At 41.0% G+C, this 24,513-nt stretch overlaps 5 protein-coding genes across 8 annotated transcripts; 3 read left to right on the top strand and 2 right to left on the bottom strand.

The window, feature by feature from the left end:
- The first annotated feature begins 1,921 nt into the window (after positions 1–1,921).
- LOC104710359 (uncharacterized) lies at positions 1,922–7,014 on the top strand. 3 transcript variants are annotated; one of them, XM_087467646.1, is made up of 13 exons: positions 1,922–2,480; positions 2,825–3,777; positions 3,875–4,056; positions 4,407–4,552; positions 4,656–4,724; positions 4,948–5,023; positions 5,120–5,276; positions 5,384–5,675; positions 5,751–5,865; positions 5,976–6,139; positions 6,328–6,402; positions 6,489–6,669; positions 6,765–7,014. In XM_087467646.1, the coding sequence occupies exons 1-13, from the start codon at positions 2,115–2,117 to the stop codon at positions 6,770–6,772; spliced, it is 2,784 nt and encodes a 927-aa protein (XP_087323772.1). In that variant the 5' UTR covers positions 1,922–2,114; the 3' UTR covers positions 6,773–7,014. The 3 variants fall into 3 exon arrangements, with proteins under 3 accessions (XP_087323772.1, XP_087323771.1, XP_087323773.1); XM_087467647.1 differs by lacking the exon at positions 1,922–2,480 and adding an exon at positions 2,614–2,675; XM_087467645.1 differs by having other exon boundaries at positions 6,489–7,014.
- On the top strand, positions 6,765–9,254 carry LOC104710357 (uncharacterized). Of its 2 annotated transcripts, XR_015567209.1 has the most exons (6): positions 6,765–6,887; positions 7,120–7,184; positions 7,467–7,513; positions 7,616–7,644; positions 8,629–8,913; positions 9,019–9,254. XR_015567209.1 is itself a non-coding variant. In XM_087467650.1 (5 exons), the coding sequence occupies exons 1-5, from the start codon at positions 6,825–6,827 to the stop codon at positions 8,153–8,155; spliced, it is 345 nt and encodes a 114-aa protein (XP_087323776.1). In that variant the 5' UTR covers positions 6,765–6,824; the 3' UTR covers positions 8,156–8,271. The 2 variants fall into 2 exon arrangements, 1 of the variants encoding a protein (XP_087323776.1); XM_087467650.1 differs by lacking the exons at positions 8,629–8,913; positions 9,019–9,254 and adding an exon at positions 8,015–8,271.
- LOC104710358 (1,8-cineole synthase 1, chloroplastic-like) lies at positions 8,522–12,314 on the bottom strand. Its single transcript, XM_010426936.2, has 7 exons — positions 10,876–12,314; positions 10,436–10,712; positions 9,950–10,331; positions 9,611–9,829; positions 9,341–9,479; positions 9,011–9,262; positions 8,522–8,906 (listed from the first exon to the last, which is right to left on the bottom strand). The coding sequence occupies exons 1-7, from the start codon at positions 11,083–11,085 to the stop codon at positions 8,598–8,600; spliced, it is 1,788 nt and encodes a 595-aa protein (XP_010425238.2). The 5' UTR covers positions 11,086–12,314; the 3' UTR covers positions 8,522–8,597.
- Positions 12,315–14,166: 1,852 nt separating this feature from the next.
- On the top strand, positions 14,167–15,583 carry LOC147937692 (uncharacterized). The gene is made up of 5 exons (XM_087465221.1): positions 14,167–14,326; positions 14,379–14,525; positions 14,596–14,744; positions 14,799–15,131; positions 15,212–15,583. The coding sequence occupies exons 1-5, from the start codon at positions 14,167–14,169 to the stop codon at positions 15,581–15,583; spliced, it is 1,161 nt and encodes a 386-aa protein (XP_087321347.1).
- Positions 15,584–20,757: 5,174 nt separating this feature from the next.
- On the bottom strand, positions 20,758–21,288 carry LOC104714968 (uncharacterized). Its single transcript, XM_010432429.1, has one exon. It carries the CDS (start codon positions 21,286–21,288, stop codon positions 20,758–20,760), a length of 531 nt encoding a protein of 176 aa, XP_010430731.1.
- Positions 21,289–24,513: the final 3,225 nt, after the last annotated feature.

Here is a 24,513-nt window from a genome sequence, read left to right as displayed (position 1 = left end):
TTTTCATAACACAATGTTCATAAAAACTTGGGTTTCACCTCTTTTGCTTCATTTGAGGTGATCACTTACTAAGTCTTCCTTATACTATAAAGAGTGTTTTATGTGAAAACGATAGTATGTATTAGAAAATGATTAATTCTTGTATTGTTGATTAAACATAGTTCTTTAATAGTTCAATATGTAAAAAAATTCGTATAAACCTTAATTATCATTTTCATATTTTAAATATAAATGCAAATCTAAATATATATTTAGTTGTACCTAGTTGAACTGAGTATTATATATTTATGTTATCTAAATATTACCCTCTATAGTTAAAATGTAATTTTTGTGTGGTTATTGTTCATTACCTCTCAAAAATATAATAAATAAATAAACAATTACGAATTACATAGGTTGTTCTAGTAACATCTCTTACTTTTTCTAGTAACATCTCTTACTTGTTCCATTTCCGGTGAACAACAACGACAATATTAGCTAGAGTTGTAGAAGAAGATATGTTGAAGATGACTACAAAATTACAATAATATTGTTCATTAAAACAGATTTATGGACCTACACTAAGCAAAAGAACGTTATGTACGTACACTAATCTCAAGAACATTATCTATGTATAAGTTCATATGTACGTATACGTTTATATGTACGTACACGTTCGATTTTAGGTTTAATGAACCCGAAATTACCATAATATCCTCGTCTTCTATCTCTAACATACGACTGAAAACCCTAATTTCCCCTGCCTCACTTTATTTTTTCACGACTTATGTCTATTTTTTTGGTTTCACTTGTGGGGTTTTTACTCAACTATTATAGATTTTCGTCTCAACATCTGATTTCTAAATTAAAAACCTATAAAAAGTGAGTTATATAGATTTCCGAAACGATATCTTGCTCTTCCATGGATGAACCCAGAGGAAAGATTTCCGAAACTGAATAGGAAAAAGACGTTTGCTCCGGCCGACAAACAGAACATGATTAATGTATCTGCTACAAACTTTACTACATGAACACCATTAATCGGAAGAACAGCAAACGTGTTTAGATCTTCCTCCAATAAGTCTATCGCAACGCTAGACTGTCTTTGCCAGCTCAAACAAATTCGTATTATTCTGGTAAGACTTTACAACTGTCAAAAATGCCTACTAAATCTACCACATACTAGAAGTCTACCAATACACTACGAAAACTACTTCAAAAAACAAATAATGTATACCAAAAATATCTGTAACGAGCGAAGGCTGTCGCATAAATCTGTCGCAACAGGCCATTAGTATCTTCCCACCCTTTTACGTTTATCGCTATACCCACTAAAAACATAAGTCTGTCATCAAAGGGCAACTTAATCTACAGAAATCATATATCTGTCGATTTCATCTACGTGGACCGATAAGTGTACCAACACTATAACTAAGTGTACCATCTACGTTGACCAATAAGTGTACCAAGACTACAACTAAGTGTACCAAAAATATCTGACGTACACCTTTAATCAGTCCACCTGTATAAATGTACCATCAAAGAATCGGTAGACTTTCTCCCAGTTCCTAATATATTTTTTTTCCACTAATGGTATTAGCCGTAATTACGTTTTTTCTCAACACTAGTTTTAGAGGTAGTATGGATAAAGAGTTTATTCTAATAATTACAAACTATTGTGTGCTACTTTTGTAATAAGGAAACTTTTATGCAATATTCTAATAACTCTCTTTTAATTTAATAACAATGAATTTCATGTGAATTTTTAAAATTCATAATTGAATACAGTGAATTTCAGAAGACTTTTTAAAATCTATAATTTAATAACATTAGATTTGTAAATTTTATACAAATCACTTAAAATGTCAAGTTGAATACACTCGGTAGTAACATATGTTTTACCAACATTTATTTAATCACTTATGTTAGAATTAGTATAGTTGGGTGAAGTGGTGAACCTCTATTTTCATTTTCATTTGTATTTTTATTTTTATGCACGCGTGTCGTATATTTACATAAATAATTTTATATATATATATAAGTATACAGACGGAAGTAGTAAAGTCCCGTCGTGATTCGTATCCAATTTGATTGAGCCCTTAACCCTAATTTCGATTTCGACGATCCTCTCTCTGATGGCGAACGACAAGCAGATCGAATCTCACCACCGCAAGCACCGCCGTTCATCTTCTTCCTCCGACGAAACCGATAAATCATCGAAGCGGCACAAGCACCGTCACCACAAGCATCATCACCGCAGGCATCATCGCCATCACCGTGATAAGAAGCGCGGCGATGAAATTCCAGCCGCCGGCGATGAGACAGAGGCGATGGATGTTACGGAGGCGGATCCGAGTGGAGTTAGTAACGGCCGTGAGGAGGATGTGGAGGAAGGGGAGATTCTAGAAGAAGGTGGAAGCGGCGCTGTTTTGGTGAAGACGGCAGATTCCGAAGGCGAGTCAGGCGAAATCAAATCCGATCAATTTCAAGATAATGATCTGGTCTGTTCTTATCCCTCTTTTATTAAGTCTTACTTCTAAATTATGTTTGGATGGTGAATTTAGAGAAGGGATGGTGAAATCAAATCATATATGAAGCTGAATTAATGATAAAGCTTTGGTCTTTGAGAGTTTTCTTTAGATAACCTGAGTGTTGCACTAGGCGTTCAATGGAGACTGATGGCTTTCCCTTGATTTGTAAGAACTGGTTTTATGTAGATGCTCTTTTCCCCCTTTTTTTTTGTATTGTTCTTTTTTTTTTTTAATGTATGTTCTCAGTTGCGTTTTCTATCTCATATATTTCTCTTTTGATAAGTGTTCTGAAAATCTTGTTGCGACGTTTGCAGCCTCCCCTTGCGAAAAAAGGGCGTCAAGGAGAAGATGTGAGTTCTAATGGTGTTGTAACGCGTGAAGCTGAAATGGAGGATAAGAGGTTGTGTAAAGAAGCTGGAGATCCTTCAGAGAGAGTTAGTAAAAGAAGGTATGCGAATGGCAGGAGCTCATTTTCTCCAGAAAGCTCTGAAGAGAAGCATAGGAGCAGAAACAGGTCTCCGTCAAACAGTAGGCAGTCTAACGAAGTCCGTCCTCGGAGTAGATCTAGGTCACATGATAGGGAGAGGGAAATTTCAAGATCAAGGATTGTTGCGGAGGATGAGTTTTTGGACAGAGGAAGACATCATGATTCTAGTAGGGATTATCATCATGACAGAGTTGACTCAGGTAGGACTGAGGACAGATATCATCGACGTGGGCGATATGAGGAAAATGACAGACAATATAGTCGAGACGTGTTTGAAAGAGAAAGAAGTAAGGAGAAAGATATGGACAGGGACGGAAGCATAAGAGATAGAGATTCAGAAGGAAGTAAGCGAAGAGGGAGAGATAGTGATCGAAGGAGGGAAAGAGAACGAGAGAAGAGGAGGGATATAGAGGTTGACCATGAAAGGCGAAAAGAGAAGGAACGAGAGCGCAGCATTGATAGGAGAAGGGAGAGGGAAGGAGATTATTTACGAGATAGAGACAACGAAAGAGGTAGGAGTAGAGATAGAACCAGGTATAACAGCAGAGAGAGTAAGAGGGAAAGGGATAGTGAAAAAGATAGGGAGAAAGGAAGAGAAATCCAGACTGATAGGGAGAAGTATATAAGTAGTGATGTGGACTACAGTGAGATGAGGCACGGACAGTCTAGACAATCAAGATATGATGAGACAGATGACTTAGAAATGAGAAGGCCAAATTCCTTGAAGGCCAATAATTCTAAGGATGATAAGTCAGAAGAGACGTGGGGAAATGATGAAAGGTAAATGTTCAATAACCTCGTCCTTGTGAATATTTTGTTGTTGTAGATCATAAATCTTTTGGGTATCTTGTTTGGCTCTTAACTATTTTGCGATCAGGTCCCGAAATGAGGATGGCCAAGATAATGACGAAGGAGTTGTATGGAAAACTCCAGAGGAGGAAGAAGAAGAACTAAATAGAATCAAGGAGGAGAGCAGGAAGCGAATGCTAGCCGTACTGGAGAAACATAAGAAGAAGCCTGAGCAGCAAAATGAACTTTTCTCTCAGGATAAGCCGAAAGGTATTTTTCAATCCTTATCGCAATGTATCCATATTCTTCAAATATGGGATTTCTTGTTTTGTTTGGAGCTGTTACAAGATATCTTGAGGTTTTCAGTTGGTCGTAAGAAGTGGTTTATTTTGTTTTTAATGTGAAAGTCAATTGCATTTTGTGTACCAAAATAACCACTTAGGTTAAGAATGAAGCTGAACCTTTCAGCTTTTGGAATATGTGAATGGCTCTTTAACAGAAAACTGCTGGTGTGATCCCAAGAAAATGTCTCTTCTTCATACAACATTCTCCATAATAACTTGTTTTGAGATTTGAGCTTCCAGGCATTCCTAGTGATTCTTCTGTTTTTTTTGTGCCAGATGTCGTTCAGGAAGCTGCCCCAGAGTCGGCTTCTTCTGCAGTTGTCATAGCAGCTAATGTTGGTCAAGCCAAATCTAACATTGATGCTGATGATGACAAGGCATCATTACTGGCTCCAGCAGGGCTTGGTGAAGGTAGCCCAAAGGTGCGTTAACAAAGGAAACCTTGATTGTTTCTTTGGTATTGATGTTCGTGTTGGTTGTGAGTATTTCTCGATCTTACATTCTTACATAATTTTATTTGTCCAGAGTGAAAGGTCAGCTGACATGTTCCATGATGATATCTTTGGAGAGTCTCCAGCTGGTATCCGGAAAGTGGTATGTATTTTACTAAACTGTACATGATGATATCTTTGGAGAGTCATATTTGCAGTTTAGTGAACTTCTGATATTGTCATCTTAGGTTTCTTTTATCGCAATGAAATTACTAATTTGATAGTATTGAAACTGTTTTTTTTCGTAGTAATTTGAGTAAAATCTCTGTTTGCTGTGTGAGGGCTTAACTTTTTTTTTCTCCTTCTATTAAACCTACTTCTTTTAGGGAGGGAAAGGTGACGGTGTTCCCATGGTGAGGAGCGGGCTTCATGATAATTGGGATGATGCAGAGGGTTATTACAGTAAGTGTGTTTCTCTCTACTTTTCAGTTGTGAAAGGTGAAAGCAACTCTGCTTTTTTTCTTTTTTTGAAACAAAGATAGTGTCTCTTCTATTTAGGCTATCAGTTTGGCGAGTTATTGGATGGTAGATATGAAGTCATTGCTACTCATGGAAAAGGTGTCTTCTCTACTGTGGTTCGTGCAAAAGATTTGAAAGCTGGACCTGCTGAACCTGAAGAAGTGGCAATAAAAATTATTCGTAACAACGAGACGATGTAGGTGGTGCATTCTCTAGGTCCCAACTAATTCTTCGAATTCTTATGCGATATCTAATATATAATCTCTATGCTTGTGGCAAATGACTGTACCGCATTTTGTTTAGGCATAAAGCTGGCAAGATTGAGGTTCAGATTTTGAAGAAGCTGGCCGGCGCTGACCGAGATGACAGGCGCCACTGCGTTCGTTTTCTTTCAACCTTCAAGTATCGCAATCACCTTTGCTTGGTGTTTGAGTCTCTTCATTTGAATCTTCGTGAGGTCTTGAAGAAGTTTGGCCGCAACATTGGTCTTCAACTATCTGCTGTTAGGTCGTATTCGAAGCAGCTATTCATTGCCCTTAAACATCTGAAGAATTGTGGGGTGCTTCACTGCGATATAAAACCTGACAACATGCTGGTGAGTTTTACTTTACATTGGTTTTCTCCTACTTGATTCACCTAGCTTTTAACACTTTGTCTTTGATTTGTCCAGGTCAATGAGGGAAAAAACGTGTTGAAGCTTTGTGACTTTGGTAATGCAATGTTTGCTGGTAAAAACGAAGTTACACCGTATCTTGTTAGTCGCTTTTACAGATCCCCTGAAATTAGTAAGTTTTATTTGCTGTGAGAATAATCATATTTTTGGATTGTGAAGAGGATTTTCCGTTGATTACTGGTAAACAATATGTGACTGAAACTTCTACATTCTCCGTTGCAGTTCTGGGGCTCGCCTATGACCATCCGTTGGATATATGGTCTGTTGGCTGCTGTCTGTATGAGCTTTATAGCGGGAAAGTTCTTTTCCCTGGCGCCACAAACAATGATATGTTACGCCTTCATATGGAACTGAAAGGTCCCTTCCCTAAAAAAATGCTTCGCAAGGTAAGCATTGAAATAGATTGGGTGTTGTGTATGTCACCTTGTTTTGATCAGTATGAAAACGTCCTCTCAAATGAAAACTTTCCATACAGAAAAAGGGAGCTCCATATGTATGGTGGTGATCTAGTTGTATGTTTAAGAGAATCTTTTTTTAATGCACGTTCTAATGACTGTTTTATGCGGTTTAACAGGGAGCATTTATTGATCAGCACTTTGATCATGACTTGAACTTTTATGCTACAGAGGAAGACACTGTCAGTGGAAAGGTAAATAACTAGTCCTTATATATCTCGGGCACTTTGCTGTTTGAAAACCAGTTGAGGGTGAGTAATTAGTTACTTTTCCATTTCAGCTGATGAAGAGAATGATCGTAAATGTGAAGCCGAAAGATTTTGGTTCAATCATTAAAGGTTACCCAGGTGAGGATCCCAAGATGTTGGCTCATTTCAGGGATCTCTTGGACAAAATTTTCATCCTTGATCCCGAAAGGAGACTGACTGTGTCACAGGCATTAGCTCACCCATTCATCACTGGCAAGTGAAACTACGTTGCCATTTTCTCTGTTATATCAGGAAATGCTGTTGTCCTAGATATCTGTACATTATACATCTTAATTTTTAATTTTAAGGTTTCTAATCTTTGAATTGTCTCTACCTACCTTCTGCTGCCTGAGAAAGCTTTGGTTACAATGTCGACATGGGTGGAGTTCTCATTACCGACGATTCTCAGGGGACTTTACTGGTTCTCTATTGTAAGAAAACTCGCTAATGGCGCTTTCTTTCTTTATACTGCTGTGTAATCATTCGCGACTTTACTCACTGTAGAAGTCTATGTTTTGAAACTTTTCATCTCAATAAGGAGAGGGCCATTCTGAATTATTTTTATAATTTTATGGAAGCTATGTGAGAAATGTCATTTGTGGATAGTAAGATGCTTTATTATCTCTTCTGGTCTCTCAAGGGCCTGATGTTGTTTTTCTCCAGGACATCTACCAATGCTTAGAGACAGTCCTAACATCTTTCAATGCTTTAAAGGCACACAGGAGAAGGTACAATGGTTGCTTACTGGGAGTTTTGTGATAGCAAAACAATAATTTGAATGAACCTTTTACATCCGTGTTGGCCTATTGTGTTAAATTGGATGAAATTGTGTTGCTTTAGTAGGCTTTAGAGTTTGTCCATGGTTCTTATATGTGTTAGGGCATGTGCAGATTCTTTTGTTTTTTGCCCGAAATAGTTACTTTTTTCTTTCTTATTTAGTTTCCACTTCCTTTTCTAGTGTTCTTGTGTTTATATAGTATCTGATAATTGGTATTACTGTGATTCCGGAGGTTTTGCTTGGAGGAGAGAGAGAGCTGCAAAAGAAAAACATACGAAGGTATATTAAAACAATTCTCCTTGTCGGACCTCCTTATTTTTTATCTTTTTTTTTTATCTCCTTCCAATTTGTTTCACTGATTATGACTTTTATCTATTTTAGGGTCCTTACTCTCTCCTCCTGCAAGTTTGGTAAGTATCTCGAACTTTATGGCCAATTTGAGTTGCTGTTGGTTGTTCTTTTTTGTTTATTGTGCGGGTAGAAGTCGTTACGTGTCTATTAGCACTAAAGTTTTCTTTTGGCTGCCAAGGTTTAGACTAAATAGTGCTTTAGAACTCTTCTCTCTGGAATTGCGAGTAGTTTTCGTTGCGCATATAATCTCTTGATTTTTCCCTTTAGGAACATAAAAGCTTTGTCAAAGTAGACTTTGCAAGTATATTTTTGTAGGTTTAATGATTTGTGTGGGAAGAAAACTAACATTTGTGATGTAACATGTGATATTAGTAGCGAATATATCTATTGATTAGTTTTGTTGTGTGTGGATATACTCTATGTTGATAGATGCCTCATTGTAGCCCAAAGGAGATGATATACGTTATGTATAGTAGTTGGGTTAGTAGTTGTGTCACTATGAGCCGACTTGATTTCAAAGCTTTGGTTCCTGTCACTCTGCCAGTAGTTGATTCACTCTGTAGCATATGAAAATTTGGTAAATATAAATGAATCTGTAATAGACTAATTGTAAAGACATTGAGTCAAGTTGTAAGAGAGTTTTATAACGTATGAAGAAATTATATATTTCATAGGAGATTTAACAATGTTTAAAATGTTGTTAGATTTTGATAATTCTGTCTTCTGTGCTCCATGATTTGCTTAATGTTTTATGTTGTAAGATTTTATGTATGGGAGTTTTAGAACGTATGAAGAAATTATATATTTCACTGGAGTTTAACAATGTTACAAATGTTATTTGATTTTGATGATTCTTTTTCTTCTGTGCTCCATGATTTGCTTAATGTTTGAAATTATTAGATGTTTTTGTAAAAAATAAATTTTGGTTAGTATCTGTTTGGTAATCCAGCATATCACAATATATAATAAAATTCTGATACTACAAAAGTGATTGACTTGGGGGTATGTAAAATCAATATAATGGGATTGGATTAACAATCAAGGATTGGACACGATCAACAGTCTTGGCTTTGTCGGGAGAGCCATGACCATCGCCATGTTGATACATGCATTGCGACATGCGTGCTACGTTCACTGCAGCTTGCACAAATCCTCTTGAAAGTGACGAAGAGCGACCTGCCGTTATCGTTTCGTAGTTCATCTCATCCCACGTGTCACTAATCATCTGCTGAACGTGAGCTCGTGCCTCTTCCTGTGTAGCTCCGTTTTCGTGCATGTAGCATTGTACCGATTTGAGAACGTCACCTCTAGTCAATTCATCCTACATGGTACATCATATAAACAAAACACCGTGGTTAAAATCGATATTAAAACTAACGTACGATTCAAGACAACAACTAGATGTTAGAAGCTAAGATTATTTACCGGTGAAGTTGCAAGGTCATTAGCTAGGCGGAGAACAACGGCAGAGCATCGGATGACATGTTGCCGGTGTTGGGACAAAGACTCCAGTATTTGAATTGAGATTTGGTCAGAGAAAGCACAGTAAAAGTGAATTAATATTGTTGGGGCGGATATTGAAATACGAGCATTTTGCATGTATTCCTCCAAACTTGGTTTGTACCCTCTTTTGTACCATTTTGCTTCCACTAGATATGTTTTACATAAATCTGCCCACTGGATTTAACAAAATATAGAAAATTAAAACTCTATATATGTATATATCTAATAAAAATAACTAAATGTTAAACTTACTGATTTCTTGAGAAAAGGGATGACGTCAAAATTTTTATATTTGAGGACATCACACCCAATGCCATTGGTTTCATTGTACAAGATCAGAAAACACAACCTCATGTACTCGGGAAGTTTATCAAGACGATTCACATCCCAACTGCAGTATATATAGATTTGTTTGATAATATCACTTTTGTTCGTAAAAGACATTATATATAATTTAGTGTTCTGTAATTTTTATAATATACTAAGAACGTTAAATAGAAATATACGTGGTAGAGTTCGTACCTTTCAACTATGGAAGTGAAGATTTCAAGTTCTTCAAGAGTGCCATAAACATCGTAGATGTCATCGATGGTTGTAATAAGTGCATTAACTATAGTCATGATCCGACGGACATATCCAAATTGCGGTTCGTATATTAATCCAATATTCCAAAAATAATTCTCCACTATTCTGTCTCTTATAAAGGGAAGTTGATTAGCCAAACATGTATCCTTCCACCAGCTTCATATCATTAAAGTGAGACGGTTAGAAAGAGTATGCATATATATATTTATACATATATATACGCATGTGACGTATGCAAAACCAGTTCTATATATTGCTTCTATTTATCTATGTTACCTTGAAACGTATTTGAGATCTTCTTGATAAGCAGTCTGTACGATATTGAAATCGATTTTGGCTAATTCGATCAAGACAAGATTCTTCATGTCATGTTTCTTCTCGTATGCATCTATGTACCATCTCGTTTCTAGTCTTTTCATTCTCCAATGGTACGGCATTTCTAATGCATGAATCGCCTGCTCTCGTACCTCAATGTTGTAAGTTTCATCATCGACAAATTTTCTTATTTGTTTTGTTGCAAAAGGTCTGATGACTTTATGCAATTTAGTATCGGATTTCGTGGAGAGATACGACGCTTCGTACAATGAAATGATACTTTCTATATCTTCATTCATGAACGTATTACTTTCTATTTTGTTGATGATCACATCAAATATATCTGCAATAAACAGTCTAGTTAATATATGATATTAGATACAACAAAGTTTAATTTAGAAGTTGTATTATTTTGTTTTCCACTGAATATTGAAAATACAAACTAACCTTCTGAGACATCAAAACCATGTTGTCTAAAAAGTCGGAATTCGAGTGCGGTTGCATGTAAATCTTCTTCGTTATCATACTTGGAAACATTATTTCCATGTTTAAGATGAAAATCCGTTAAAATAGTATTGATTTCTTGCTCAAAATGATACGAAATCCCAAGTTTTTGCAGTTCGTCGATGAACTCTAATAGCTCAAGACGACTCTTCGTCTCAACATCAAGCATCTTCTTCACTTTTTTCTTCAACAGATCTCTAGTTATCACTTTTTTCGCATTCTGCATATACCATATTGTAACTAACTAGTGAGTCGGTACTTCTACTACTACTAAAAGAGATAGCAGAAAGTACATAAAATGATGAATATATACATAAAATAGGTGAAACTGAAACCCTAAACATGCATGACGAAGATAGTAAATAAAATGATGAATACTTTACCACATATTTGTTATCGATTGAGAGAAGATAACGATGGTCCCATGGAGAAGGTTGATAGTTGCCGGAGCGTCGACGGATGTCAACAGAAGTAGCATCTGGCGTCGTTTTGGTCATGGACTTGCATATAAAACGGTGAGGACGTTGAAAACGAAAATTGTGGGTAGAGGCGTTTTGGTAAATAGAAGCTGAACTCATACATAAAGTAGCCATTTGGATTAAAAGTTTTTCTTAATAGAAGTTTCCCTTGGTTGAATACATTGGACAACACATGTAAGTTTATATAGACAGAGTTCCAAGGTGTAAGTATTAAAATATATAATAATAAACGGAGTATAGAAATTAAAAATCAATTTGGAACCATCAAGTAATTAGACTAAACAATCCAAACTTGATCATCCTATCTATAGCTTATTGCTTGCAGTCTACTTTAATATAAAAGATCTTTAACTTGATTCTAATTCATTAAACATCTCTTAACAAAATTTGAGGAAAATCACAGGATAGATCAATTTTCAAACTCGTGTAGGCATATTTTTGTTGTCAAGTTTTTCCTGCAAAATAAAATCTTCCGAATGACATTTTTAATTAGTTTACTCTCAATTTAAAAACTACATGTTAAATCAGTAGAATTGAATATAACCTGCAGTTTAACTTGTTGCCACTATCATAAAATTTATTAAATTATGAGAAATTGCATATAAAAATGAATTCATGATACGAGAAATCTATACAGATTTACAATTATAATTTAGAAAATCTAATGAATATGACCGTAAGAACTCATCGAAGAAGATAGATATGATTTTTAAATTATATGTTACATTTGATTATGTAAGTTTGAAATGTATTTAATGCAAATTGAAGGTAAATTTGCAATAACAAAAAAGCATTTAAAGGTTTTTTGACTTTTTCTTTTGTTGCATTGCATTAAGCCTTTTGTTTTCTTAACAAAGCAAAACTGATGGTTTTAATTTTTAGGAAAAAAAAAACTAAATATTACTATTTTTTTAAATATTTAGTAGTCCAGTACAGTACCAATTGGTTGGGCTTTTTTTGTTTGTGTCCAATCTTTCATTTCATTAAGATAAGTTGTATTTGACCCAAAAACAAGAACATAAGTTTGGTAAGAAAAAGACTTGAGATGTTTACAGAAAGGACGTGAGGTGCCTAATTTACAGTACAAAGGTTACACAATTTCAAATTTCAAATAATAATTGTCCATAGTTTTGTGTGGTTAACAAGATGTTGAATTTTGTGTGGCCAATTCATCTATATCAACGAACACTCACTCACTCATGTATTACGTCATAGCTAGCCATATTGAAATCGATATGTATATATGTACACACACAAACATATTTGTATGTACATATGTTTAAGAAAAATTACCTCAAATGTCATTAACAAAGACTATGATAATTCATCTAAGTTTTGTTTACTACTTAACTACAAATGATAGAGCTAGTTTCTATTTTATTCAACTAAACATCTTGCATCATTTGTGTCAAAATGACAAATCTCATGTTATTTTTAAATCCAGTGTTTTTGATTATAGTATTTGTAAATATCTTTTAAAATTCATAACTCTCGACAGTTCCAAAAAGATTATCTGGTTGCACAAAGCCCGAATCCTTTGGATTCCATGAGCATGGGATACAAAAATGCAACACTGATGGAACTTGGAAAAGAGTCTTGAGTAAATAGTGGAATGAGTTGGGTTCTAAGAAACATGTTTCGGCTTTCATGACTGAACCAGCAAATGTTATTTAGTAATGAAAGTTTGCTTGTTGTTGATGTCCAAATCGGTCACAATTAGTGTGTTTAGTTCAGTCAAAAGAGGGTCGAAGTTCTCTTCAATTTTATTGGTGCGAGGCACAAAAGACGGGTTACAACATGACTTAAACGAATTACAAGAATGGACGAGGTTGATCGGACGAACTGTTATCTCGTCGATTCTTCGGGCTGCTGACTCTGAAACCGTTGACTTTTGCTTGGACGAGCTGGGGCTCTAATACTTGCTGTACAACTTCTTTTGCCTTTTTCCACGATCCCTTTTCACAAGGCCGTACGCCTGTATTTATGGGGAATCGTGTCGGTTCGTCTATGTAAAAGACCATAATACCCCTCCTTTTTTTGGAGGTTTATTATGGCTTTTCCTGGGCCAGGCCTTTTGTTTGAGTTGGAGATCTACCCCCAACAGTAGCCCCCCCCCTTTCGCCTTTAGTTCGTAGTCTTTAGGCGGAGAACGGTTGTGAGAAGATGAGGGGTCGCTCCTCAATTGTTGAAGCAACGAATCAAACAAGGACTTAAAAAACGAAAGGTCGCGCGTGAGAAAACAAGTTTCGATGTTTAGGGTCGAATCACCGTGTGCGGTGCTTTGGCGCGCGTGAAGTCCGGAAGTTGTATCGTCACAGAACGCGTGCTGTAATGATTGCGTTTCTAGATCCTTCTTTTCTCTCCTATAAATACCACCCCCTTTCCTCTCATTATCTCTTTATCAAGTTATGGTGCTTCTCATCGTTCAGGTACTCTCCTCTACTATTATCTCGTCGTTTATTGTGCTTGCTAGCCTTTTTCGCATTTTTTGTTATGAACTCTCGATCTATATCCTCCGACCCTTCCGCCGAGAGTCATCTTCGGCAAGTCACTTCCGGATCCGAGGGTTCGATTAGGTCTGCTCGTCGTATGGCTCGTTCTCGGAATTCTTCTGACTCGTCGACGGCGGGTACTGACGTCGCTTTATATGAAGAAGCCCAACGTCGCTTTTTTTCTGAGAAGGCCATTTCCAGTTCGTCGGGGCTTCCCTGTAGGATCCCCTCGTTAATCGACGAGTCTTTATCCGACGACCCATCTTCCTCTGACACAAGTGACGTCCCATTGCCAACTGTGAATATATTCTCTCATATGCGTCAATCGACGTTAAAGAAAGACGATGCTGATGCAGCGGTTTGTATCGGGAAGTTGGCCGTTGAACCTGACATTTTGATCCCGAGTCCAGCTCAACGTCCCTGGGACGCCCCTCCGGGATTTATATGTCTTTCGGAAAAATACTTTACCAAATGTGGGCTCACGTTTCCTCTCCCCTCCTTTTTAATGACGTATTTCGCTCGACGTAATGCGGCCATTTCTCAATTTGCCCCGGCAACCTTTCGAAACGCCATCGGTCTTTCGATCATGGCCGAAGCCGCAAACGTCAAGCTTACTTGCGATCATTTGGAGGAGCTGACGTGTCTGAACCCGTCGAATTGAATAAAGACTCCGGGGCTATATTACGTGGCTTCATCAAAGAAGATGACTCTCGTCGAAGGCGCCAAAGGGAAAACATATAACTGGAAAGGCTCGTATTTTTTTCTAAGAGTTGTCCCGGGGGTTCTTGAGGATCCGTCTATTCCTTGGTTTTCTGGGTGGAACCCTTCACCCGGTAGCCGACCGTTCTTGCTTGATTACTTCTGTATTTTGCTTATATATTTGGTTTCGCTAACTTTACTTTTTTTTTTGGGTAGTTGTTATACCAAGGTGCTTGCTCCCGTATCCTTCCTCTTTCCAAGCTGAAATCGACGCGATCAAGGTCTTCTGTCCTTACGTTTGGCCGGGCACCGAATCACAGAAAGGTCGTCCGAAAAAGGCACCAGGTCCCCGGAAAAAGAAAGGTAATCTTTATGATTGATCCTATTTTGTTGTTTTTCGAGTTGAAATTAATTTCGTCGTCCTTTATTTTAGCCGAAACGATGGGTAAGTTGAATTTGAGTGTTCCCAACGCATCTGCTCGTTACCGTCGGGCATCGGACCCGTCTTCCATTCCTCGTCCGACTCCCCAACTAGATGCTCGTCGTGCTATCTCGTCCTCTGATGCTGGTTTGGCTAAGAAGGTCCCTTCTCGGTCACGTCAGTCACCTGACCCTCCGCCGAAACAGCATTCCTAGCCCCTTCCTTCAACTCGCCGCCCTGAATCCGCTGAGGCGTTTCCAAGGAAGAGGGCGGGCGAATCGTCCGGCCGTGATATTGAGGGTGCAAGAGGTCATCAAAAGAGGATAGACGATGCTGGCCAGGGGCGACCTGATCCGTCGAAGAAACAGAAAACGTCGGACTTTGGCTGGAGTTTCTCTCACACTGCCGAGGCTCGTCCCTTCCCAGACGACTCCCCTGCTTGCTCCGAACTTTTTCGGAAGATTCACTTCGGGTCTGGTCGCTTACTTCCTGTTGAAAAGACGAGGGAAGCGCATGCAATTGCAGACGTGGCTCAAGCTTCCTTTGAGGTTTGTTCTTTCAGCCGACTTGGTTTTGAGCCCGTTTCTCTTTTCCCTTCGTCCTTATCCCCCTTTTTTTTTTGAAACAGCTTATTGCCCGAATCAACCGCCTAACCTCGCGCTACGAGCGTCGCATTCGTGACCTGGAGGGCGATCGATCAGGAGCGTCAACCTTTTCGGAGAGGATTGAACGCCTCGAGGCCCAGCTAGGGGAAGCTGTTCGATCCAATCAGAGGTTCAGTGATGAGGCATCGAAATTTGAGAGCCAACGGTGCAAGTGGGTTGCGGAGTGGGATGATCTTAAGGCGAAGCTTGAGGCGTCGGATGCCGCCTTTAATAGGATGCAGCTTACCCTAAACTCGGAGACGAAGAGGCTCAAAGATTGGCGGGAGGATTTTTTGGGTATCATGAAAGAATTAAGGCTTTTCATGAAATGGCCGTGCGTGTGCAGAAGTTGCTAGCCAAACATAAGGGGTATGCCAAGGCGGTCAAAGCGTCGATGGGGAAATTTCTCGAGTACAACCAAACCGTTGGGAATGTCCAAATGCTCGAGATGCTCATCGACGAGGGTCAAATTGCTGTGCTTGAGGAGGGCTTGAAGGACAAGGTCGTCGTCGTGATGAACCAGCTGAAGAGTGAAGTTGAAGATCTTGATCTTCTGGACATTACCGAGGCTGATTTCGACGTGTCTAGGGTTTTTGCCGAGCCTCTTCCTCCGGTTCCGGCCTGGGTCGCTTCTCCTATCAGTGGTGATGCTGAGGGTGATAACGGCGAAAGGGAAGAAGGTGGGTCTGAGAGCGGGGAGCTTGAAGGGGACGGAGCTGAAGAACAGAACGAACAGGGGCAGGGCGACGACCGTCCCACGGATGGTACCGAAGAGCAAATTGTTGATCATCCTACTGATGAACTACCCCGTCCTTTGACCCCTGGTCATGAATCTCCGACTGCTGGCTTGGCGTCGTAATTGTTCTATCATCTTAGTTGCCGTGTTGAGGGGTCAGCTCCCTTGTATTATCCTATTTTCTGTCGTGTTGGCGTCGGCTCCCTTGTACTCTTTGCGCACCGTGTTTTGGGGTCGGCTCCATGCAAACTCTACTTCTTTTCCCTGGGCATTTATTTTTGGAATCTCATTTAATGCATTTATTTTTGAAACGTCATTTATTGGTCAAAAGGCTTATCTTCCTCTTTTTTGAAACTTGTGTCTGTTGGAACTTGTGCCTTTTGCTCTTATAAATAGCCTTGCACGTTTTATTATTGTTCTCTTGGTGAGGTTTGTTGTTTTGTAGGGAGGAGGGGTTGTTCCGACGCCGGTGATTTCAAGGTTGGTGTGATCGCGAAGAGCTTGGGACGACTTGCCATGGGACCTGATACGTCGATTTACGCGGAGCTCAACTACTATCATGCACGTGTTCGGCGACTGAGGGCCTACATTATCACAATTCGTCGTTCATTCGAACGTTACTTCTCCTTCTGCCTCGTCGATGGTCTAGTAGAGTGCCTCGAGGTTTTGATCGACGAAGGGCTCGTTGTCCCGAGGCGGCGGTGGGACGAATTGGTGGAAGAGCGCGCTCGTTCGAAGGATCATTCGTAGAAATAACAATACCCGACCTTGAACCGGGCGACCTGGATATCATCGGTCGAAGGCCGTTTGAGGGCCATGAGGATATTGAGGCTTGTAAGACTCGTATCGACGTGCTACGACGCTACATTACGCAGTTGGAAAGCTTGAAGCATTACTTCTGCGAGAGCAACCGTGCTGAAAAGATTTGCACGTATCTCGAGGAGATGGTTGCGGAAGGCGCGAGCGCTCCAATGAACGTTCTGAAGGATTTGAAGGAGTCGTGCCATCATTGGCAGACTATGATCGGCGGATTGGAATTTGACGAGTCATCCAACGCCGACCTAGGCTTTGAGTGATTAGATTGCTTGGTACTTGTTCGTCAGAAACAGCTTTGAACGATCCTGTTGTCGTTTTTTGTATTGGGGTCGACCCCTGTATTGTTGTCACTTTTGTTTTTAATAAAGTCGGATTTCTATCCTAAACTTTAAATAATGACTACTCGGCTGATTTTGTTAGAGGGGTGCGACTTGTTATGGTCGACATATCCCTCTTCCCCCTTTTTTTTTTTTGGCGAGTTAAGACTCGGCTTTAACTAGGTGCGACTTTTGGATAGTCGGATTACCCTTTTGTGCGAGTTGCGACTCGGCTTAATATAACCAGGTGCGACCGATAGTCGGCTTACCCTTTTGTGCGAGTTGCGACTCGGCTTAATATAACCAGGTGCGACCGATAGTCGGCTTACCCTTTTGTGCGAGTTGCGACTCGGCTTAAAATAATACGTCGTAACGTCGATTCATTACCGGGCCAGGATAATAACTAAAATATCTTGCAAACAACGACTCATTCTTATGAGGAAGAAATTTTTATTATTGGCAGCTGTGTCCCGAAAAACGGGACTGCCTACGTACCCCCCAATCAGGAGGGATCAAGCCGCTCGTAGTTCACATTACACGCTTATTCAAATTATAGAAAGAACCGGCTGGATATAGCCGAGTTCGATTAGTCTTCCATTTTTTTTTTCTTTTAGTAGTAGTAACGCTTGAGATGCATCGAATTCCAAGACCTCTGCACTGGTTCGCCGCCCATTGTTAAGAGTTCGTATACGCCAGGATGGATGACTTTGGATACTAGATATGGGCCTTCCCAATTGGCTCCCATTTTTCCGGCATCTGGCTCGACCGTATTTTCAAAGACCTTAAGGAGGATGAGATCCCCTTCGTCGAAATGCCGATTGTGGACTTTCTTATTGTAGTACTTGGCTGCGGCGAGCTGATAGTTCTGGATTCGTAGGAGTGCCTTGTCTCGTTCTTCCTCCAACTCGTCGAGTCGATCCGTTAGCATCTGGCTGTTGAGCGCGGTGTTTTGGACGAGCATCGTTCGTCTGAGGCTCGAACTGCCGACCTCAGCTGGTGCCATTGCTGCCATCCCGTAGGCTAAGGAGAACGGGGTTTGGTTAGTGGTCGTCCTTGGGGTTGTTTGGTAAGACCAAAGTACTCCGTCAAGTTCGTCGGCCCTGACACCCTTCTTGGCGTCCAATCTTTTCTTCAGGCCATCGAGTATGGTCTTGTTGGTAGCTTCGGCCTGGCCGTTTCCTTGTGGATACCTTGGCGTCGATTTTCTTAATTTGATTCGCCATCTCGCACAAAAATTTTCAAATTGCAAGGAGATGAACTGCGATCCGTTGTCAGTGATTATTTCGTATGGAAGACCGTGGCGACAAATTATATATTTCCAGACGAAGAGTTGGAAGTCCCTGGCTTTGATGACGCGCTCGGTATCGTCGCCGTGTATGCAAAGCAACAGGGCTCCTGACGCCGTCCATCGAAGTAAATAATCTTTCATCAGGGTATATCGGGCGGCCTTGGTCTTCAATCTTCGTCTAGCCCATTTGTCTGTTGGCACGTCGCCATCAGCGAGATATGCACGGATTTCGACTCGCCAATCCGTCGCGTCAGTGTCTGATGGAGGTTCGCATGCTCGGCGTGACCTCATCGTTCGATAAGTGGTCCGGATTTCATTGGGCTGGTGGAGAGCGAGGCATGTCTCGGCGTGTGTTTCACCTATGCTCGGCGTATCAATGCTTTCTATCGGGATGATTCGTCGAAGATCGGGATCCGATGTCGAGGCGAGTGCTGCCAAAGAATCGGCCGGTGCGTTATCTCCTCTGGGGATTTTGATGAGCTCGAATTCGTCAAAGCGTTTGGACAAAATCCTAACGACGTCGAGGTAGGCGGCCATGGGTTCACTTTTGGTATCGTATTCGCCGCTGAACTGGTTAGCGACGAGCTGAGAGTCGCAAAAAGCTCGTATCCGCTTGATCTGCATTCCGTTGGCGAGCCTAAGCCCGGCGATGAGCGCTTCATACTCGGCGATGTTGTTGGTTGCTTGGAATCGGAGACGGAAGGACTGTTCCAAATTTTTCCTGGTCGGCGAAGTTAATCGAATCCCTATCCCCGACCCAAGATGAGAGGATGCTCCGTCCACATGCAGGGTCCATCGGTCGTCGGACGGATCAGTGGGTGTTGGTTCGGCTTCTCCAAACGGCAGTTCGATCAAAAAGTCGGCGAGCACTTGGGACTTAGCAGCCGGACGAGTTCGATACTCGATGTCGTACTCGCTAAGTTTGATTGCCCACTTTGTCAGCCGACCGGACTGGTTCGGGCTGTGCAGTATAGATCGTAAAGGTTGATTGGATAGGGCAGCGATAGTGTGTGACTGGAAGTACGGTCGGAGCTTTCTTGCGGATGTGACGACTGCCAGGGCAACCTTCTCGACTGTTAGGTAGCGAGTCTCAACGTCGTCGAGTGATTTGCTTATGTAAAAGATGGGTCATTGCTCTCCTCGATCATCTTTAACGAGTACACCACTGACGGCCGATTCTGAGACCGCGATATAAAGAAATAAGATTTCGCCGAGTTCTGGTTTTGCTAAGATCTGTAGAGTCGATAAATAGTTCTTTAACTCGTTGATTGCGCTGTGACAGGCTTCGGTCCATTCGAACTTGCCCTTGGTTTTGAGAAGCTGGTAGAATGGTAGACACTTGTCGGTTGATCTGGATATAAAACGGTTCAAAGCAGCGATCCGTCTAGTTAACCGTTGCACTTCTCTGGCATTTTTTGGCAATGGTAGATCGATGATCGCTTTTATTTGCTTTGGGTTTGCCTCAATGCCTCGCCTGGTCACCAGATACCCAAGGAATTCGCCGGACTTAACTGCAGACGTGCATTTGGCCGGGTTCAGTTTCATCCCATATTTGTTTAGGGTGTCGAAGCACTGTCGCAGATGAGTGATATGATCCTTTGCATGTTGTGATTTGACGAGCATGTCGTCGATATAGACTTCCATAGTCCGGCCGAGTTGCTCGACAAACATCTTATTGAGTAGCCGCTGATACGTCGCTCCTGCATTTTTCAGGCCGAAGGGCATAACCTTATAACAGTAGGTCCCTCTATCTGTGATAAACGATGTCTTTTCCTGGTTGTCCTTGTGCATTAGAATCTGGTTGTAACCAGAGAAGGCGTCCATAAAAGTTAACAGCTCGTTGCCTGCGGTTGCTTTGAAGAGTTGATCAATCCTTGGCAACGGGAAACTATCCTTCGGGCAGGCCTTGTTAAGATTGGTAAAATCTACGCAAACTCGCCACTTTCCGTTCTTCTTTTGGACGACCACCGGGTTAGGTAACCACTCAGGATATTTTACTTCCACGATTGACCCGGCGCCAAGGAGTTTATCAACTTCATCGTTCACTGCTTGTGATCGCTCGGGACCTAACTTGCGCCGCTTCTAATTGATCGGCTTATGTGTTGGGTCGGCATTGAGTTCATGGGTCGTGACGCTTGGATCAATCCCTTTCATATCAGTTACACTCCATGCAAACGTCGAGATGTTGGTTTTGAGGAAGAGTATCAGCTCGTCTCGCATGGCGGAAGTTATCTCTGTGCCGATATTCACGCATCGTTTCTTATCATTCTCGTCGAGGCTCACTTCTTCAACCGCGGCAATGCCTTGTTGGACAGGGGTCGGCTATCCGTCTGTCGGCGACGTGCTATCGTCACCGACCCGATGCTTTGATTGCTATAATTTCTTTCCGGTGCGAATCTTATGCTCAATTAAGAAGCAGTCCCTTGCGGTTTGCTGGTTGTCACACAGCGTGTATATTCCTTTTGAAGTTGGGAACTTAACACACTGATGATACGTTGACGGGACGGCTTTCATCTTGTGGAGCCACGGGGTTCCAAGGATGACATTATAGATCGTAGGTTTGTCGATAACCGCGAACCGGAAGTATCTGGCTATCCCTCCAACAAAGATTGGTAGAGTGATGGTGCCGATTGACATAAGGTGATCCCCGTCGAAGCCCGTTAGAGAGTGACATTCTGGCACGATGTCGTTTTCGCCAACTTCCATTTTTGCCAAGACGTCTCTAAAGATGACGTTGACCAAGCTTCCGGTATCGATCAATATTCTTGTCACTTTGCTTTCGCCAATCAAGAGTTTGACGACCAGCGGATCATTGTGCGGCAAATCCAAACCTTCTAGGTCTCTTCCATCGAAAGAAATTGTCATGCTTTCAGCCTCGAACCTTGACGGCCAGGATTTTTTCATTTCTGCCTTCTTGGTATAATCCCTGATTGCCCTGACCGAATCATTTCATCCAGCTAGTCCGCCCATTATCATGTTGATTCGTCTTATCGTCGGAGGACGTTGGTCGGGCTTGCGATCTGTATGTGGTCGTTTTTCATGACTGCTGTCTTCTCTTTGGTCGGCTAGTAGATTTTGAATTTCCATCTCGTCTTCGCTTTGGTCGGCAAGTGTCTTAGAGTCTTTGACGAATTTTCGAGCGATATTTTCAGCGCGCTTGGCATCACCTCGTCCAGACGGACTGTCTTGCTTCTGTCGGGTTCGACAACCATTGTTCCTTTCTTGTATCGCGCCATCAAGATCTTCTGAAGATAATGGCATTCTTCAGTTGTATGGGTAATGTTTTGATGGTAGTCGCAATACGGGGTTGCACTATTCTCGCTTCCTTCTTTCCGGATGTACTTATTTTCGCCGATTGCGAAAGTTCGACGAGTTCGATCTTGGTTACTGGTGAAATGTTGTCGTGGCTCGACGTGCTCGACTTTTGGGGGCGCGGCTACGGGATGTTTGGTTATCGGACCGGCCTCCGAGGAGTGTTTCTTGGCGTTGATAGCTTTCTCCTCCTCGAGCCCAATGTGTTTTGCAGCTCGGAGTAATGCATCGGCTACGGTCTCTATGTGCATTAAAGATAGTTCTTCCTTGAATCGTGACTCATACCAAAGCGCGTTTCGAAGTGCGACGATAGCGGCAGCGTCTGGAATGGAAATGTTGACGTATATTTCTTTAAATTGTCCGATAAAGGATCGAAGCGACTCTTCCTTATACTGAGTTAGGGCATACAAATCGGCGTGGGAATTCTTTCCCTCAATCAGAACAGAGAATTGCTTCAAAAACTCACTTATTAGCTCCTTGATACTGTTAATTGATCCGGATGGGAGTCTCAAGAACCAGCTCAAGGCGGTTCCCGTTAGATGCTCGGCGAAGACTTGACAAGCTCCAGCGTCGTACTCTGTCGGGCTGAATTGTAGAGGGCCGAGGGCTACGCCGAAGGTGAGTAAGAAATCTCGTGGGTCCACCGTTCCGTCGTAGTGACCCAACCTTGGCTTGACTGCCCGCTTAACTGTTGTTGCGGCGAGTCTTCGAGAGAATGGGGTTCGCTGCGTCGCTTTGAGCATAAGTCCGAACTCGGGTGCCTTGTCCGTCGCTTTGTGGAACATTCCTGTCATTTCTTTCATTTGTTCTTTAATCTCTTTTATCTCGTCATCCTTCGTTCGATCCGTCACTTCATCATTTTGCTCATTGAGGCGTGGGGTTGGGTTGCGCTCTAATCCCCTGGTTTGCGCATACGACCCTGGCATTGTTCTTGCCGAGAGAAAGTTCATTGGGTTGTGTCGGATATTGTGGAGATGATTAATTTCGTCTTGCGAGTTAACCTGTGCTGCAGTGAGTGCATCCAGCCGGCTGTTAGTTCGCTCTTCTTGCTGGTCAAGACGCGTTAAAATTCCGCGGAAAAGCTCATCTATACTGGAGACGGGCTGGTTGTTGAGCAGGGTGAGTTGTGTTGGAGCCTGCGTTGGCTCTGCGGTCGTTGGGGTTGTCAAGTTCGTAGCTATGACGAAAGTCTCTGGACTTTCCACAGTTACGACCTTTCTCGGAGCATCCGGCGTGGGGAGAACTGTCTGCTCCACTTGGTCCATTGCCGGAGTCGTCGTTCCCCCCGACGAACTGGCTTTTTTTCCTTTTTCCTTGTCAGTTGTTGTCATCTCGTCTAGTCGGTGTAGGTCCGTTCTCCAATTCTTCAGAGAAGCTCGACTTGGCTCCCCCTACCTGGCGCGCCAAATTGTTGATATCCAAATCGGTCACAATTAGTGTGTTTAGTTCGGTCAAAGGAGGGTCAAAGTTCTCTTCAATTTTATTGGTACCGAGGCACAAAAGACGGGTTACAACACGACTTAAACGAATTACAAGAATGGACGAGGTTGATCGGACGAACTGTTATCTAGTCGATTCTTCGGGCTGCTGACTCTGAAACCGTTGACTTTTGCTTGGACGAGCTGGGGCTCTAATACTTGCTGTACAACTTCTTTTGCCTTTTTTCCACGATCCCTTTTCACAAGGCCGTACGCCTGTATTTATAGGGAATCGTGGCGGTTCGTCTATGTAAAAGACCATAATACCCCTCCTTTCTTTGGAAGTTTATTATGGGCTTTTCCTGGGCCAGGCCTTTTGTTTGGGTTGGGGATCTACCCCCAACACTTGTTAAGTTAAAAGAATTGGTGATTCAGAAAAAAAAAGAATTCAAATCCATTGATATTAAAATCATTTAGTCATTGCTTTCTAACTGACATCAAGATGTTTTGAAGATATTTATTAGTTAAAGATACAAATATCTAAATTCCATATTTTAAGAGATAAAAGATAGTTTCACTACCAAATCATATTTATTTATTTATTCTCATCAAACCATTGAAAAATAATTAAAACTATTCAAAATATTTTGTTGAATTCACCTAGAGGTGAGAAAAATAATTAAACGGACCCAAATCGAACTGCAATATATTAATCTGAAGTCTGAACTGAATCGAAATTAATAATAGTATGAACTGTAGAAAACTTTTTATGCCAAAGTACCTAAGGCGAATAATTAATTTTTGAAACTGAAATTAATGAAAAATTATTATTATATATATATTTATTACTAAATATATAGAAAAACTACATACATATATATATATATATATATTGACTTAACATTTATGTATCACTTTTATTTCTATTGTAAATTTTTGTCTAAACTCAAACGAAACACAAATTTAAGATATTTGTTTTTTTTTTTTAAAAAATCATGCCAAATTAGCAAAAAACAAAAACGAATACATAAATTATTAACGGATTTAGAAGCCATTTCCTTAATGCGAGGGACTGGTCGAAACGACGGCTAATTAACGTCAAATACGTCACAGGTAGAAGGCTCGTTAAAGCCCTTTCTAGTGTGATTCGATTAGTCTCCAACGTAACACTACGATGATTCTAGTAACTTCTGTAAATGCGGGTGAGGTAATAATAAAATGCAGAAAGTAAATAATACAAGAGCTTTGTTAACAAGATTCGGTTTTTCCTACTCTCCAGGACCATGTCCAGATTTTGATTTCACTAGAACAAGAAATCAAATATAACCTATCCGCAAACGCGTAAATCAAGCACAACCCTCTTAATTCACCGCTCCGTTATCCTATAACATGAAATCTT

The sequence above is a fragment of the Camelina sativa genome, chromosome 9 (assembly GCF_030686135.1).
Source record: "Camelina sativa cultivar CO46 ecotype springtype chromosome 9, ASM3068613v1".
Taxonomy (NCBI): Eukaryota; Viridiplantae; Streptophyta; class Magnoliopsida; order Brassicales; family Brassicaceae; genus Camelina; species Camelina sativa.
The sequence above is the reverse complement of the archived record's forward strand: the minus strand, read 5'-3'. Positions and strand labels throughout refer to the sequence as shown.

Coding starts and splice junctions, on each gene's coding strand:
- LOC104710359 (XM_087467646.1), top strand. CDS start 2,115: ATGGCGAACGACAAGCAGATCGAATCTCACCACCGCAAGCACCGCCGT. Junction 4,057..4,406: donor CTCTCAGGATAAGCCGAAAG/GTATTTTTCAAT, acceptor TTTTTGTGCCAG/ATGTCGTTCAGGAAGCTGCC. Junction 6,140..6,327: donor CTAAAAAAATGCTTCGCAAG/GTAAGCATTGAA, acceptor GCGGTTTAACAG/GGAGCATTTATTGATCAGCA.
- LOC104710357 (XM_087467650.1), top strand. CDS start 6,825: ATGTCGACATGGGTGGAGTTCTCATTACCGACGATTCTCAGGGGACTT. Junction 6,888..7,119: donor GACTTTACTGGTTCTCTATT/GTAAGAAAACTC, acceptor GTTTTTCTCCAG/GACATCTACCAATGCTTAGA. Junction 7,185..7,466: donor TTAAAGGCACACAGGAGAAG/GTACAATGGTTG, acceptor GTGATTCCGGAG/GTTTTGCTTGGAGGAGAGAG.
- LOC104710358 (XM_010426936.2), bottom strand. CDS start 11,085: ATGGCTACTTTATGTATGAGTTCAGCTTCTATTTACCAAAACGCCTCT. Junction 10,332..10,435: donor TGGTTTTGATGTCTCAGAAG/GTTAGTTTGTAT, acceptor TGTTTATTGCAG/ATATATTTGATGTGATCATC. Junction 9,480..9,610: donor TTCACTTCCATAGTTGAAAG/GTACGAACTCTA, acceptor TATATACTGCAG/TTGGGATGTGAATCGTCTTG.
- LOC147937692 (XM_087465221.1), top strand. CDS start 14,167: ATGACTCTCGTCGAAGGCGCCAAAGGGAAAACATATAACTGGAAAGGC. Junction 14,526..14,595: donor AGGTCCCCGGAAAAAGAAAG/GTAATCTTTATG, acceptor CCTTTATTTTAG/CCGAAACGATGGGTAAGTTG. Junction 14,745..14,798: donor ATGCTGGTTTGGCTAAGAAG/GTCCCTTCTCGG, acceptor CAGCATTCCTAG/CCCCTTCCTTCAACTCGCCG.
- LOC104714968 (XM_010432429.1), bottom strand. CDS start 21,288: ATGAAAAAATCCTGGCCGTCAAGGTTCGAGGCTGAAAGCATGACAATT.